Source organism: Penicillium malachiteum, assembly GCF_028827825.1.
Source record: "Penicillium malachiteum strain IBT 17515 chromosome Unknown utg000005l:1.0-9002435.0:326005.0-9005861.0, whole genome shotgun sequence".
Lineage (NCBI taxonomy): Eukaryota > Fungi > Ascomycota > Eurotiomycetes > Eurotiales > Aspergillaceae > Penicillium > Penicillium malachiteum.
Window position 1 is genome coordinate 2,448,165 of NW_026643099.1, and position 14,615 is coordinate 2,462,779.

Sequence of the window (14,615 nt, forward strand, 5' to 3'; positions counted from 1 at the left end):
TCTGCGTTATGTTTATTGACTCGGGCAGAGATTTCATATCGTTCAGATTTGTATTATGAAATCAGTAGATATTTTTGTAATAGGATTGGATTCTATTAATTATTCACGAATTGAAAATGGGCTAGACCCGAGCAATGAATTTCATATTGATCATGTTTCTCATCTATCTTCTCTTGGATAATCTCTTCTAATGGTATTTTTCGTCACAAAACCTCAAGAGTGGTAGCGGAGGACAAAGAGCTATAAAAGCGCAATTATGCCCCGAATAGGCAAAAACATCGGGTAGACAGAGTTGCTAGAACAACAGAGAGCTAGATTTACATATGACGTGTCGGATCTCAGTTTTGTGGATCTTTTGAACAAAGAAATCAGTTTGTGGATGCAAGAAATACGTGTTCCTTTCAAAGGATTTTGACCCACTTACATTACATTGTTCAAATGTTTGGGGCGAAATCAGAGTTGAGGTTCAACTTGAAGTTTCATGAAGCGCTTAGGTGATGACATGAAATCCACTGGGCGGCTACATAAGAGTTTATTATCCACATCTGGATCGTGGCGTGTTTCAAATACCTGACATATCTCAGATGAAACCGAAAATGTATAGTCTGAAGAATCCCATCTTGAACATCCTGTTTCATGACTCGGATAGCCTCAAACTCGAATTGTGCCAACAAAACTTCAGCCTAGCCCCACCATCGCAGAGAATCCACCATGTCAGGAATGGTGTCATGTTTTAAGATAGCCGAGCCTAGCGGCATGGAAGGATTCACTACATTCCCCCGGTGCACCACCGCATTACGTCTCACTCCAGAAACTCGCCTTGGGTTTCTTTCAGTAGCAGTTGGTACTCAGGCTCGAACTGCATGTACATAGCCTCGGGGCTACCTGTTCCCTTTTTAGTATATGACGCAGTCTCATCATCGACGATAGTCTTTTGCAAATTCCCCAGAACGCTTCCCACGCTTCCCGGTGCAGTAGATGCCTCCACCAGAAGCTGAGTCTGACATGCTCATTCTAGTGCAATGAAGAATGCAGCTGCCTCAGCCACCGTTTCACCAGCGGTGAGAAGGCCATGGTTTTGCATGATCAAGTTCTTATTCTTCGACCGGAGGTATTTTGCGATTCTTTGACCCTCTTCCTGGGCAAATACTACGCCCCCAAATGCCGGATACACAGACAGGTCATTGTAAAACATGCATGAGTCTGCGATAATCAGCAAGGGATGCCTCTACTAGGAGCCGATCACTCTGGATGGCTTCTGTGGAACATTCCATACCTTGATTTAGCATGTCGATTGCCTTCCCGAATGCGCTCCAGGCCCTGCCATATGGGCTATGCATATGGCATGCCGCGTGGATATCGGGCCATTTCTGATGGATCGCAGAATGAATCAGAAACCCAGCAGCATTAACTGGCTTATCTGCTCCTCCGACTCGATTTCCTTGCTCATCCACTTGAACCATATCTGACACCTTGAGTGTTGCAAAATGAACACCGTATGGATTGAGCCAAAATGTTTGAGGTTCAATAGGGTCTGTCTGGTTAGAGCATGTAAAGGTAGAAAGGAACCTGTAGACACACCTCGAAGACTGATGTGGCCGCTACTCCCACCGGCAAACCCCAACTTTGCAAATATCCGAAAGGCAGCTGCCATTTGCCCAAGAAGCCATTTTCTCTCTGCTTCTTTGGTTGTGGGCCGAGGAATGTGGTGTAGCCTTTTCACCTCCCCATCGCCGTTGTGCTTTTTGTTGAGCGCTGAAGAGCGTGTGTCAGTCTTGGTTGTCGTGATACTAGACATTCTCAAAGGGTCAGTCTTTTCTGAGCTCCCGTGATATGATTAAAAGTGGTTGGTCTGTAAAGAAGTGTATCATCCACACTGGCAGATTTTAGTGAGGAGGGGAAGTGAGAGATTCAACCCCGCAAGTCCCCATGACGTGCTAAATCCGTGTATCAGTTCGGAAAAGCAAAGGGGCTCTCTTTAGAATATCTTGGAGAGCTCCCGATTCTACTTCATATGGAAATCGATTCTGATCAAACGTTCTATTCAGTACATTTTACTACGCTTGGTTTAGTTTCTTTCCGCGTTGAATTTGAAACGGCCTTGTGTTTCAATAAACATGGAATTTACTGTTTATACAACAATCTAAGACATTCTTCTGATTGATCGTCAAAAAGAAATGAGTCCATCTATCTTTGAGCCTTGAGACTCACTCGCGAAGTGCCCAAAGAGGCAACTCGTCACAAGACTGCCACGGAAATCCGGGGTAAGCGACTTGGCGAGCGACTGCGCCTCCTTCATGATGCATCGGAGCAGACAAAGCTCCGCTCATGCAAATACTATACAATGAGGTTAGCGGCTAAGGTCTTGGGTCCATGGAATGCAACAGTGTTTTATAAGGATCAGTCATGAGACCAAACGACCCAGCATACTAGTATTCGCACTCGTCACATCTTTCATTTGTCTGCTTCCAAGATGACTGATCAATGATAGCAGGAAAAATATCAATTGATTGCATGGTACCTCTCATTTATATCATTTGGTACATTATGCCTCATGCAAGACATTGCCCCGTGCCAGTGGAGTTTTGTCTGGGGAACGGCTCCTAATTGAACCCCGACTCTCCCGTACGCGAGCCCCGAGATTGCCGATCATCATAGCACTAACTGGACCCATGACCCACCAGGAACGAAAACGAGATCTTTCTACCTGTTTCCCGCGAAAAATTATCTGGTACTTTGAATAGCTTCCTGTTTTAAACGACTTTCGGGCAAAATTAGATGCCATGAAGTCACCCGTGATATAGATAGTATTCAAACATCAAACCCATTCGATCAATTACACCCGTTGGCAGTGATATGTACTACTAGTAGTAGTACCAGTACTCAAGTCTGAGCATTGAAGCTACATAATAGTTACTAGTACCCAAGAAACTTGAAATACTACTGTGATCATCAATGTTTTCGTTCAAATCTGTAGATATGAATGTGTATCTAGTCACGTATGTCGAAAGGTCCGACTCGGAGTGGACTTTGATGGTCAAAATTGAATATGAATTTGGATGCGTGACTGATGCTAGCATTCTCGTTGAAGAGATCTATATCACAGCTGGAATAATACCAATGAGCGCACATGTGCAGGCCCTTTCAAGCTAAGCGAACTTGAGCGGGATGCCCAGTCCAGGATACTGTTACATGCAGATCATTGACATTATAGACAGCCCCGGTCCTGGACCCTGAATCAAACGGAAAGCTAAATTACAATTTCCAAATTGCCATAGTTTCCATTGGTCGTATCCGCAAGTCCAAGCCACTAAATTACACAGGAAGTACCTTCACTGGCAGGAGAGAGAACCATATCTCAAATCGCGTTCTCCACATCTGGTCTCGCACCAAGACCCTGGAGATGAATTACGAACTATAGACCCATATAGTTCTGAAGACGGAACAGAAAAGGAAACTGATCGGTTGCAATAGGTCAAACCACTCTTGGGAATGACCTCAGGGCTCAGCACGGCTTAACTAGAGCCCGATCACCTCACATGTGGAGTTCTAGCGTCCTCGGTTCAACCCATAGAATGGACCTTGGGGAGAGAGGCAGAAGGGACATAAAAAGGGGCTGCATATCTTTGTAGAGAATGGTATCTAGTTGCTTGAGGTCGAGTACTATTCCGGCCAGCTGCCAATCCCAAGGGGCAGAATTCAATCAAGATGCGTTTCTCAGCTGCCTTTATCTCATCCCTTGTCTTGTCTAGCACTGCGGTAGCTGGGTCTGTTAATCAGACAACTGCTGTCGGAGCAGCTCCTTCATCTCAGGCTGACTCCGAGACGCAGTCAGTCACGCCGCAGAATGTCAATGCGGATGCCGTATCCGATGTTCCTCCCGTCGATACTGCCAAGGCCACCTCGAGTTCACTGGACTCCATAGAGGCAACTCAGCCTCCTGCTGCCACATCTGATCCCAGTGGAAGCAAAGATAGTGTCGCCAACAATGAGCCCACGGATATTCCAAGCGGAGAGCCATCACAACATACAACTCAGCCCGTTGCTCAGGATCCTGCCACTACCAACTCTGTTGCAGCTAGCAACGATCCTGTGAGCCTCGACAATACCAGGCAAAACTGCTCAGCATACCAAGGTGCCAGGTTCAAAGCCATCCGGTACTCCTTCCACAGAGACTGCTACTGTGACTCGCACTGGTACTGCTGCCGCAAACACTAGTACATATAACGGTGACGAAGATGATGGCACTCTTTTCAGTTCTTGGAATGACTTCGGTGATTTCTTAGATGGATTGAACGGTCTTCTGTCGCCCACATTATTGGAAGATATCGAATCGTTCTTCCATCACGTTTCTTGGTTGCTTGATGATCAGACAACGACCAACACGAAGACTTTGATCAACACGGCTTCCGGTCTCCTCACTAAGAGTCTTATCAACAAGTTGGAGGGTCTTTTGGACAATGCTAGCGACCTGCTATCACCTGAAGTTGTTCAGAACCTTCAAGCAATTGCTTCCTGAGCTCTCGCCTCAACTTCTTAAGGACGCAACCAGTTTGCTTGACAATGCAAACAAGCTTCTTACTCCTGAAACCACTTCTGAGCTCCAGAATCTGATTTCAACTGTGGCTCCAATCAGTAAACCCGAGTTCCTACAAGAAGTTCATAGCCTGCTTACCAACGGCAACAAGCTTCTTACACCTCAATTCATCGACGAGACTCGCAGCCTGATCGGTACTGTGGCGCCAGTCATCACTCCAGACTTATTGAAGGAGGTAAACTCTTTGCTCTCTAATGGAAACAAACTGCTTTCGCCTGATTTCATTGATGAGACGAAGCAATTGATTGGCGCTGTGGCACCTATCATCACCCCTGCCTTGTTGAAGGAAGTGAACTCCCTCCTCTCGAACGGTAACAAGCTCCTCTCGAACGGTAACAAGCTCCTCTCGCCCGATTTCATCGACGAGACGAAGCAGCTCATTGGAACTGTCGCACCCGTCATCACTCCTGAGCTCCTTAAAGAAGTCAACAGCCTGCTTACCAATGGGAATAAGCTTCTGACTCCTGATTTCATCAACGAGACTCGTGGTTTGATCGGTACTGTGGCCCCAGTTATCACACCAGAACTATTGAAGGAAGTGAATTCTTTGTTGTCCAACGGTAACAGCCTGTTGTCGCCAAACTTTGTCAACGAGACCAAGGGATTGATTGGTACAGTGGCACCATATATTACTCCCGAGCTCCTCAAGGAGGTCAACACCTTACTCTCCAATGCAAATAGTCTCTTGAATGAGAAGACTACTAGAGAGATGACCAATCTTTTTGATATGATTGGTCCGGCATTAACGCCAGAGCTCTTGCAGAATGTGTCTTGGTTTTTGGGTAACGGTACCACTCTGCTGAGCCCGGGTTTCGTCAACAAAACAATGGGATTGATCGATGGAATTGCGCCCGTTATCACGCCAGAGCTTCTGAGCCAAGTCGGCGGATTATTGAATAATGCAGATGATCTTCTGACCAAGAAGTTTGTCAATGAGACACAAATTCTGATCGAGGATGCCTCGGATGTAAGCTAACCCTCTTTGGTTCGATTTTTTGGAGCTGTGCTGACATTTCTTCCCCTTCAGATACTTCCGTTGGTGACGAATCTGCTGAGAGCGCTCTGATTTTGACTTCTTAGCATGCATGTACATATAATTCACGGTGGTTCATGATTAATGTTTTGAGAGTGTGTAATACGACTGGATTGACTGGGATCTCGTGATTCTTCAGCATCAATTAGAGACATCCGCGTGGATCGTAGGCTTGCTGATGATAGATACATGAAAGCGGGGCGACCCCGTTCACTTAGGTGCCCCATAAGGTAGATAGCCAAAAGGTCTTCTTCTCATCCATTCCAACTAGGAATGCCCTATCACTAGACAGATCGAAGGTTCATGGGAGATTCTCAAATTCCCATGTGCAAACTTGATTGTGAGGTGTTGGGCTATGATGCCGAGTTGGAAGCCAAGGGATGGGTCCATGCCTCCTAGCCAGTGGTGTTGGATGGCCTGCGGAATTGGCGTGGAGTGCTGGAGCTGGAAGAAAGACTGAAGACCATAATCAAAATCCCACGCTGCCGAGCCGTATCACAGGCTACAACAAGACATGAAGGGTTGATTGGCATGATTTTGAGTATTGAAGGTTTGTGTCTTTTCCCCAGATTCGATAATTTCAGAGCGAACCGTATCGTCGAGGTTGCCTCAAGACGGGATGTCCGATGGCTTCACATGGTGAAATTTGGAAACAACCTTGAGTTCTGTATCGCGTTCCTTATTTTTCTTGTCCATTTCTCGTTGGACGTGTTCTCTCTTTTTCTCGGCCTCCTCAATTTTCCTCTTGACTTCCTTGGCGGCTTGTTCCTGTGCTCTTAAAGCGGTTTCGCGTGTTGGGAATTCTTGCCGCAATTGTTCAAGCTCAGAATGTACATCTTGCTCCTCAATTGGTTGGCAGGTAAGTGGATGGTAACGGTAGACTGGTAACGGTGCTCCTGGGACTTGTATTTCAGGAAGGTCGGGGTGGATTGGAGTAGTTCGAATGGATGAGTCAAGTGGGACAACCGCAGCGCCCTCAGATGGCGGAGACATAAGGGAGTTTTCTTCTTTGACCATGATTGAGTAATGAGATTATTCCAAGGTTTGGAATGAATTGGAGGAAAAGATAGTATTGTTCTTTGACTTAAAAGGTAAATGTGAGAGTAGAAGATGCGCTGCAGTCGCACCACGGCTTGGAGATTCTGCCGCGACACCTCCACACCGCCCCCTATATGCGGCAACATGCGGGGAGACTAACATATCCCCAAGCTTTCGGATACAACAATGTTGATGCTTTTATTGGATTCCTCGACGAAACCAAGCTAAGTTCCTTGGCCAAATCCTAGGTGAACGCTGCTGTGTCTTTGATACCTTCCAAGGTTGCTTCTGGCTGTAAAGGCTCCCAACCAAATATCTGCTCACAGACAGCTATATTGGGCTCGTTTGCATACACTTGGCAATCATGCAGGCTTTCGGTGAGTTCTGTCCTGGAATTGTGAGCTCCCAGTCTTTTGGCTCCACAACAAGCTAATTGATTATGCTGTGGTATTTAGTTCCCAAGACTAGGAGGGTAAGTCTCCTTTAATGCAGCGACTAGGGAACAACCAGCATGAAATACTAACACGATATGTCTCCTCAGCCCCGGTTTGAGCTTGTTCTAAGGGTACGCAAGATCTATTTAGTCTTTCCCTAAGTGGTTCTCATTCTAACCTATAGGAAGATCATTGACATCATCAACGTTCCCTTGGGGAATGGCACTGCCTGGGTACGATGGCGTCTCCCATCCTCGAGTGGTGCTACTGAAAAGGATGGCCACACAGAGAAAGCGCCTCTTGCAGATCATCGTGCATCCTGGCATTATGAAAAGACTTCTTTAATAAGGATCACTATCGACAGAAATTCCATGCTGCAGGAATGCGAAATCAACTTCGAAGTCATACAAGAGTTCCGCTCACCCAGCAATGAGAAGAATGTACTGGGCAAGATCAAATTGAATCTTGCCGAATATGTGGACAAGGTTGAAGAGGACGAAGGTGTAATCCGAAGATATCTTATGTTTGACAGCAAGGTCAATAGCACAGTGAAGATTGGAATTGCCATGCATCAAGTAGAAGGAGATCACAACTTCACAACGTACGTATTCGCCAAAAAGTTCTTCTTGTTCTACCACTGATGGCTTTCAGGCCCCCATTGAAATCTGCTACAGTCTTCGGAGGCATTGCAAGAGTTGTTCATACTGGAGAACTGGGAGATTCAGATGACCCTGGTCGTCCCCCATCAATCAACAAAAAGACCAATGAGGTGTCAGATATGCAAGATATGTACCGGCGAACTTTGGCTGCGTCGTGGATGTCTCGGGCATGTGATTTGCCGGCCGACAAACTTATTGAAGAACTGTTTGCAGGGAGCTCTTGCTGGAACAACGATGCTCATCACAACAATTCTCAGGACAGTCATGGGGATAAACGACAAACGGCCTTACTAGGTGTGGAAGCAGCTGAAAGACAACCCAGGACAGGGAAGAGGTTATCGCCTAGCTTCGAACGCCGACCCAAAAGCACATCCAGCATTCACTCTCAAGGCAGCGGGAAAGTCCCTGAGTCTCTGTCTGCCCTTGGAACATCTCAGAAAGATGGTGATCTTGATAATCCACTATATGATGGGAAAGGCAGAAGTTGGAAGAACCGAAATGCAGAGCATGAACGGTCTGAGTTTTCAGTGCGAGAGGATTTACGCAGTTGGGAAGTTACATCAAAGTAGAGTGCTTCTATTTGAGTGTTCCTGGTTTAATATCAAAGTCAAAAGAACTGGCATTGATCGTTACTTGTTACCGTCGCATTGTTGAGAGTAGAAATTTGAGATCTGTATAATACTAGCGCAGCTACAATATTTCAGTTTGAACCTATTTCAGTACTGTTATTATCGATAATTTCCAACAAATTCTAGATAAAACAAAAGTGAAATATAAAGACTAAAAGAATATTAGTCCTAATCCTTAGAATAGTCTATATTCAAGTTTCGTTTAATTGGTCTGCTGGTCATAGATGATTGCAACTATTAATTAACAACCCGGGGAGATGATCTAGCCCCACCGGAAGAGTCGGGGAATCGGAGACCCGAAAGCTCACCTCCAGGTAACTCTTTCTCCCCAACCATCGGCTACCTTGCTGCCCGAATTTTTTTTTCAGCCCCCGAGGATCGGCTTGATTGATCCGATCAAAATAATCTCTATCTCACACGTTCACGATACATTGACGCCCAGTTTACGGCTTCTTCCGGCAATCTCGACGTTGTTATTCCCCTCATTATGAAGATCATGCGCGCATAGGGAACTCACCCGTTCACGGCATGGAGCGAACACGGGTCGCCAAGGTTAGCTCCCTACGCGCAATGATCTTAGTAGCTTTGAGTTCATGATCTGATGCAAAACTTCACTTTTATATATAGGTTGACCATGTGGCCTTGGCTCGCCGTGGTGAACAGGTCGACGGCGCCCTCCACTTAACCCCTCATCATCTGATATTTTCACATTCTCCTCCTCTTTCGACCGAAGGTCAGGCCAAAGGGACAACAGTCAAGCCAAAAGAACTTTGGATAACATACCCAATCATTGCTTATTGCACCTTGCGACCAGCGCCCGCAGCGTCGCGCCAACTCTCCTCCATCCGTATCCGATGCCGTGACTTCACCTTCGTCTGCTTCTATTTCACCAATGAGCAAAAGGCACGTGAGGTGTTTGATAGTATCAAACACTGGACATGCAAATCAGGCCGTCTAGATAAGCTATATGCTTTCTCATACCAACCACCGCCTCCCGAGAAGGAATTCAATGGCTGGGACCTTTATGACGCGCGAAAGGAATGGATGCGTCAAGGCGCCCTAAAAGAGAACTCCGGATGGAGACTTTCAGAGATAAACGTTGATTATTCTGTATGTATATGGGAAACACTTTTGTTTACGCTATACTAACTTCATTTTAGTTCTCCAACACCTACCCCGCACTCATTCCAGTACCCTCTACTATCTCCGATAATACCATCAACTACGCGGGCCCGTACCGTTCCCGAGCACGAATCCCTGCTCTGGCATATTTCCACCCTGTGAACAACTGTTCCATCACACGAAGCTCACAGCCAATGATGGGTTTCCAGCGGAAGCGCAGTATTCAAGACGAGAAGCTAGTGGCCTCTATCTTCTCGACTTCTCGATCAGAACGACCTCTGGCCAGCTTTCTGCAGACTCCTTTAGAGAGGGAACCATCACAATCCAGCCATGAGAGCTCTCAGTCTAGTCAATCCGATCCCGATATGTCAAATGCAGAGGAGATCGACGCGGATACTTTAGCTGCTGCCCGTCAAGGGTCTGCGGAACAGCAGGGCTTGGTCTATGGCGCACAGCAGCGAAATCTCATTGTTGATGCTCGGCCAACTGTCAATGCCCTTGCCATGCAAGCAGTCGGTCGAGGCTCTGAAAACATGGAAAACTACAAATTCGCCAGCAAGGCGTACCTTGGCATCGAGAATATCCATGTCATGCGTGAATCCTTGAACAAAGTAGTGGATGCCTTGAAGGAAACAGATGTTACCCCACTTGGCCCCAATCGTGATCAGCTAGCTCGCAGTGGCTGGTTGAAACATATTGCGGGTATTTTGGATGGTGCTGGTCTGATTGCCCGTCAGGTCGGACTTCAACATTCGCATGTTTTGATCCACTGCTCTGATGGCTGGGATCGAACAAGTCAGTTAAGTGCTTTGAGTCAGATCTGCTTAGACCCATACTTCCGCACTCTGGAAGGCTTCATGGTCCTGGTCGAGAAGGATTGGATGGCATATGGTCATATGTTCAGACAACGATCGGGTCATTTGAACAGTGAAAAATGGTTTCAGATTGAAAATGAGAGAGTTGGTGGTAGCGGTGACACCAACGGCGGATTTGAAGCTAGCGGCGCAAGTCGGGCCATTGAGAATGCATTCCTGAGTGCCAAGGGCTTCTTCGCCCGAGACAACAAGAGTCGCGACTCACTAGGTGACACGGAGGGTGAATCGCAGATTGATTCTGACAGCGCAACGAACAAACAGAGCTCCTCTTCACGACCTATGGCAACTGAAAAGGAAATCACCAAAGTCAATGAAGTGAGCCCTGTTTTCCATCAATTCCTCGATGCGACCTATCAATTGCTGCGTCAACACCCAACACGCTTTGAATACAATGAACGTTTTCTGCGTCGCCTCTTGTACCACCTCTACTCTTGCCAGTTTGGAACGTTCCTTTTTAACAACGAGAAAGAACGCCTCGACATGAAAGCACGAGAGCGGACTCGCAGTGTATGGGACTATTTTCTGGCTCGCCGAGAGCAGTTCACCAACCCAGAATACGACCCCGAGGTTGATGATCACCAGCGTGGAAAAGAACGCCTGATCTTTCCTGCTGCGAATGATACTCGCTGGTGGAGCGAATCTTTTGGTCGCACCGATGCTGAGATGAACGGACCTCGACGCTCTGACACATCAGCTTTGGGCAGCAACGACAGTCCTGACCTCAGTCGCACCCCGGTCCTGACTGGTATTGATACTGTGCAAGAGCAAGTTAGCACCGGATCTTCCAGCGCTAGTGTTTCTCATGCTGCAGCTTCTGGACTTGCAGCTGTCACTGCTGGCATATCCAGTCTTTCCGTCCTCCAGAATCCAACTGAGGTTAAAAGCGATGAGAACCAGAAAGACATGGCGGTCGAAATGAAGTAGATACCTCAAAGATAGTTATCATTCCAATTTGATATTTTTAAACGTACATCATGGCCATCTATGAGGCCGAATTGTTCCTTGAATACAAAAAGTAGTTTCAACAGAACATTGAAATAACATTGAATATATTTTAACCTTGGAATACTCCATAGGTTGAGATACATCTGGATCTACCGCCAATTTTATAGATTGTATCGGGAAAGTATTTCCTTAGATCAGGAGTAATTAAACTACGTCATGGAGATCTTGGCGTTCCGGAACTTATTGACACCTGAGAATTGGGGTGTCTACACTAGGCCTCATTTGTTCTTTAAAGTAAGCGAGGGTTGAGCCCTATCCCGATTGGGTAATGGCAACCCTACGCCCAAAAATCCCCACTAAATCAAACTCGCAACCGAGCGACCAACTCTCGACCTCGACTACGCCCTCCCCCTCGTCGACACCCCAATTCCACCAACCAGGAACGCAAAAATGGCCGCTGTCCAGGGTGCTATCTCCAAGCGCAGAAAGTTCGTCGCTGACGGTGTTTTCTACGCCGAGCTGAACGAGTTCTTCCAGCGCGAGCTCGCTGAGGAGGGTTACTCCGGTGTCGAAGTCCGTGTCACTCCCACCGTGACCGACATCAGTACGTTCGCCCTTCGCCTTTCCCTTAAATCGATACATCCGGGTTGAATTGGAGATCTGCAAGAGCATGGAATCGCAAGAACCGCAAAGAAAGAATCTTTAAAGATCGTCCATATGGAGGGAAATTATGATCGAATTTCTTGATCGAATGCTAACCGGCCGTTTTTCTTTCAAACAGTCATCCGTGCCACCCACACCCAGGAGGTTCTCGGTGAGCAGGGTCGCCGCATTCGCGAGCTCACTTCCCTCATCCAGAAGCGTTTCAAGTTCCCCGAGAACTCCGTCTCCCTCTATGCCGCTAAGGTCCAGAACCGCGGTCTCTCCGCTGTCGCTCAGTGCGAGTCCCTCCGCTACAAGCTGCTGAACGGTCTTGCCGTCCGCCGTGCCTGTTACGGTGTCCTCCGCTTCATCATGGAGAGCGGTGCTAAGGGTTGCGAGGTTGTTGTGTCCGGAAAGCTCCGTGCTGCCCGTGCTAAGTCCATGAAGTTCACTGTATGTCTATCTACCGATCTCGAGAGGAATGGCTGGAGGAAATATGGGGTGGTTCTGGCAATCAGTGGATCGCATATGCGGTTTTGAGGATCAAATGCACCGCTTCCACTATCCGGCCAGACTCTTCGCGATCAAAAATACTTTTTTTGGTGGAGAATTCATCACTAACATACTCTTCTCATCAGGACGGTTTCATGATCCACTCCGGTCAGCCCGCCAAGGAGTTCATCGACTCCGCCACTCGTCACGTTCTCCTCCGCCAGGGTGTTCTCGGTATCAAGGTCAAGATCATGCGCGGTTCCGACCCCGAGGGCAAGTCCGGCCCCCAGAAGACCCTCCCCGACTCTGTCACTATCATCGAGCCCAAGGAGGAGCAGCCCGTTCTCCAGCCCATGAGCCAGGACTACGGTGCCAAGGCCCTTGCTGCCCAGCAGCTCGCCGAGCAGCAGCGTCTGGCCGAGCAGCAGGCCGCCGAGGCCGAGGGTGGTGCGGAGGCTTACGCTCAGGAGTAAATGTTTCTTTTGCATTGAACCTGGCTATACCTTTTATTTCTATCTGTCCTAACCTAACCTCATACTCTCTACCTGCCGCAATCAAAATTACATGAAGACTTCAAAAAACTTGATAATGAACGTACATCTATGATTTGCTATACATCTACTACTTTCTTTCCCACTACTTGTCGTAGGCTGTTGATAACGACCTTGAAATTTTGGAAATAACTGCCAGTGATGGATGAAGTGGTTGAGCCTGGCCTCCTAATCTTGATTATTGGTATTGGACGTGCCTCAGATGTTTAGCACGTGTCGATTTTAATTGATCATGATGTTACATGAAGGTGCCCCACTCGTTACCCCAAATATTTTGAAGCCTTTAACTTGAACCTCGCCTCAAACCTCGGGCTACATTGATAGTACTAACTACTGGCATCATGCTAAGATTTGAACTTTGACCACTGTGCAGTCTGGTGCACACATGTGCATGCATATACACGGTGGAAACTTGAACCTAACTCCAGTCTGCAGTTTTTTTTAATCAATGTGTCTAGTCCTCATCCATCTGGGGCCTTCCAACCTTGGAAGGTTGAATTCAAATGAATAAACTGAAGCCCTGGCATTACCTCAAGTGCTGACAGTGACCACCTGGTACTTCCTACTAGTACAACTTCTCCAGGTGAACATGGATCTCTTGTGTATGTACTAATGCCTAGCCCTGGAGCACTTGAGGAGAGACTCGGACCCAACCTTAGACCCCGGATCTCCAGCGCTGCAACTTACTACAACATTTGAAGTGTGAACCTTCCAAGGTTGCAAATTGAAATTGAATCACCTGGGCAGGCCTCGGGAATTGCTCACGTATATGTAACCGAGTCCGCATGCCCACCTGGGCAGCCCTGGAGGTAGTAGCCAAGTACTCAAGTGCTACTACCTATGTACTTAGGTACCTAGGTAGTCAACTACTACCTAGTAGTAGTACTAGCACTTCAAGTTGAGTATGAACTTGAATTTGAAGGATATATTTCTCGAGGCCACCAGCCCATTGATGCAGCACAAATGTTCAACATTGAAGTTCCCATCTGGGCAAGGAGTAGGACAGCCTGATTATCCAGATTGAGTTGGAATATATCCATAGTAGTTTCATATGCCTGGGTCCTCTGTATTTTCAGGCCAGCTCTTCAATCGTTAGAAGCCGATTACCTGCATAAACAACAAATGGTGGACAATCGTGAACTACATAAGGTTAAAGCTTGAGTCCACGTGGGGCGGCTATCAAAAAAGTGGGTCCCAATATATTTATGCGCGTAAGGATGCGGGAAACAGGATTCAGCTATTGGGCGGCAGGGTCAACTGAATCTTCAAGTTGGGAATACTCCAAGTTGAAAAAGCGAGATGGTTCAGAGAATACAGGAACAACCTGAAGGGGGTAGCATAGATGATAGGGAAGAACTTGAAGGCAAAGGGGAAAGAGAGGAGTAAGATCAATCAATGACATTCAACTCTAAGATTCAACGATATAATATCAATGTAGTATGTGCTAGACATATGTCTTGAGGCGAAGTAAGAGAAAGAAGCCTTGAAGCTTGATTTATATACTAGGCTCAATCAATCCCAAGACCTGCCGCTTCTTGAAGCAGGCGATGTGAGAGAAGCTTCAAATTGCAGGAAATCATTATAAACAAAATGGATAA

General features: G+C 47.0%; 6 protein-coding genes across 6 annotated transcripts; 4 read left to right on the top strand and 2 right to left on the bottom strand.

Annotated features, from left to right (window-relative positions):
* Positions 1-802: 802 nt before the first annotated feature.
* Positions 803-1,798, bottom strand: N7483_010915 (uncharacterized protein; the record flags this gene model as incomplete). Its single annotated transcript, XM_057094342.1, has 4 exons — positions 803-1,000; positions 1,049-1,203; positions 1,277-1,534; positions 1,582-1,798. 4 exons carry the CDS (start codon positions 1,796-1,798, stop codon positions 803-805), a joined length of 828 nt encoding a protein of 275 aa, XP_056940313.1.
* Positions 1,799-3,708: 1,910 nt separating this feature from the next.
* On the top strand, positions 3,709-5,663 carry N7483_010916 (uncharacterized protein; the record flags this gene model as incomplete). Its single annotated transcript, XM_057094343.1, is given in 4 exon segments — positions 3,709-4,092; positions 4,127-4,486; positions 4,506-5,564; positions 5,625-5,663. The coding sequence occupies 4 exon segments, from the start codon at positions 3,709-3,711 to the stop codon at positions 5,661-5,663; spliced, it is 1,842 nt and encodes a 613-aa protein (XP_056940314.1).
* Positions 5,664-6,239: 576 nt separating this feature from the next.
* Positions 6,240-6,647, bottom strand: N7483_010917 (uncharacterized protein; the record flags this gene model as incomplete). The annotated part of the gene is made up of 1 exon (XM_057094344.1): positions 6,240-6,647. One exon carries the CDS (start codon positions 6,645-6,647, stop codon positions 6,240-6,242), a length of 408 nt encoding a protein of 135 aa, XP_056940315.1.
* Positions 6,648-7,032: 385 nt separating this feature from the next.
* Positions 7,033-8,330, top strand: N7483_010918 (N-terminal C2 domain-containing protein; the record flags this gene model as incomplete). The annotated part of the gene is made up of 5 exons (XM_057094345.1): positions 7,033-7,045; positions 7,124-7,140; positions 7,210-7,233; positions 7,291-7,703; positions 7,754-8,330. 5 exons carry the CDS (start codon positions 7,033-7,035, stop codon positions 8,328-8,330), a joined length of 1,044 nt encoding a protein of 347 aa, XP_056940316.1.
* A 588-nt stretch (positions 8,331-8,918) lies between these two features.
* N7483_010919 (phosphatidylinositol-3-phosphatase YMR1) lies at positions 8,919-11,311 on the top strand (the record flags this gene model as incomplete). Its single annotated transcript, XM_057094346.1, has 3 exons — positions 8,919-8,942; positions 9,018-9,500; positions 9,551-11,311. The coding sequence occupies 3 exons, from the start codon at positions 8,919-8,921 to the stop codon at positions 11,309-11,311; spliced, it is 2,268 nt and encodes a 755-aa protein (XP_056940317.1).
* Positions 11,312-11,548: 237 nt separating this feature from the next.
* Positions 11,549-12,939, top strand: N7483_010920 (40S ribosomal uS3 domain-containing protein; the record flags this gene model as incomplete). The annotated part of the gene is made up of 4 exons (XM_057094347.1): positions 11,549-11,626; positions 11,711-11,936; positions 12,114-12,427; positions 12,613-12,939. The coding sequence occupies 4 exons, from the start codon at positions 11,549-11,551 to the stop codon at positions 12,937-12,939; spliced, it is 945 nt and encodes a 314-aa protein (XP_056940318.1).
* Positions 12,940-14,615: the final 1,676 nt, after the last annotated feature.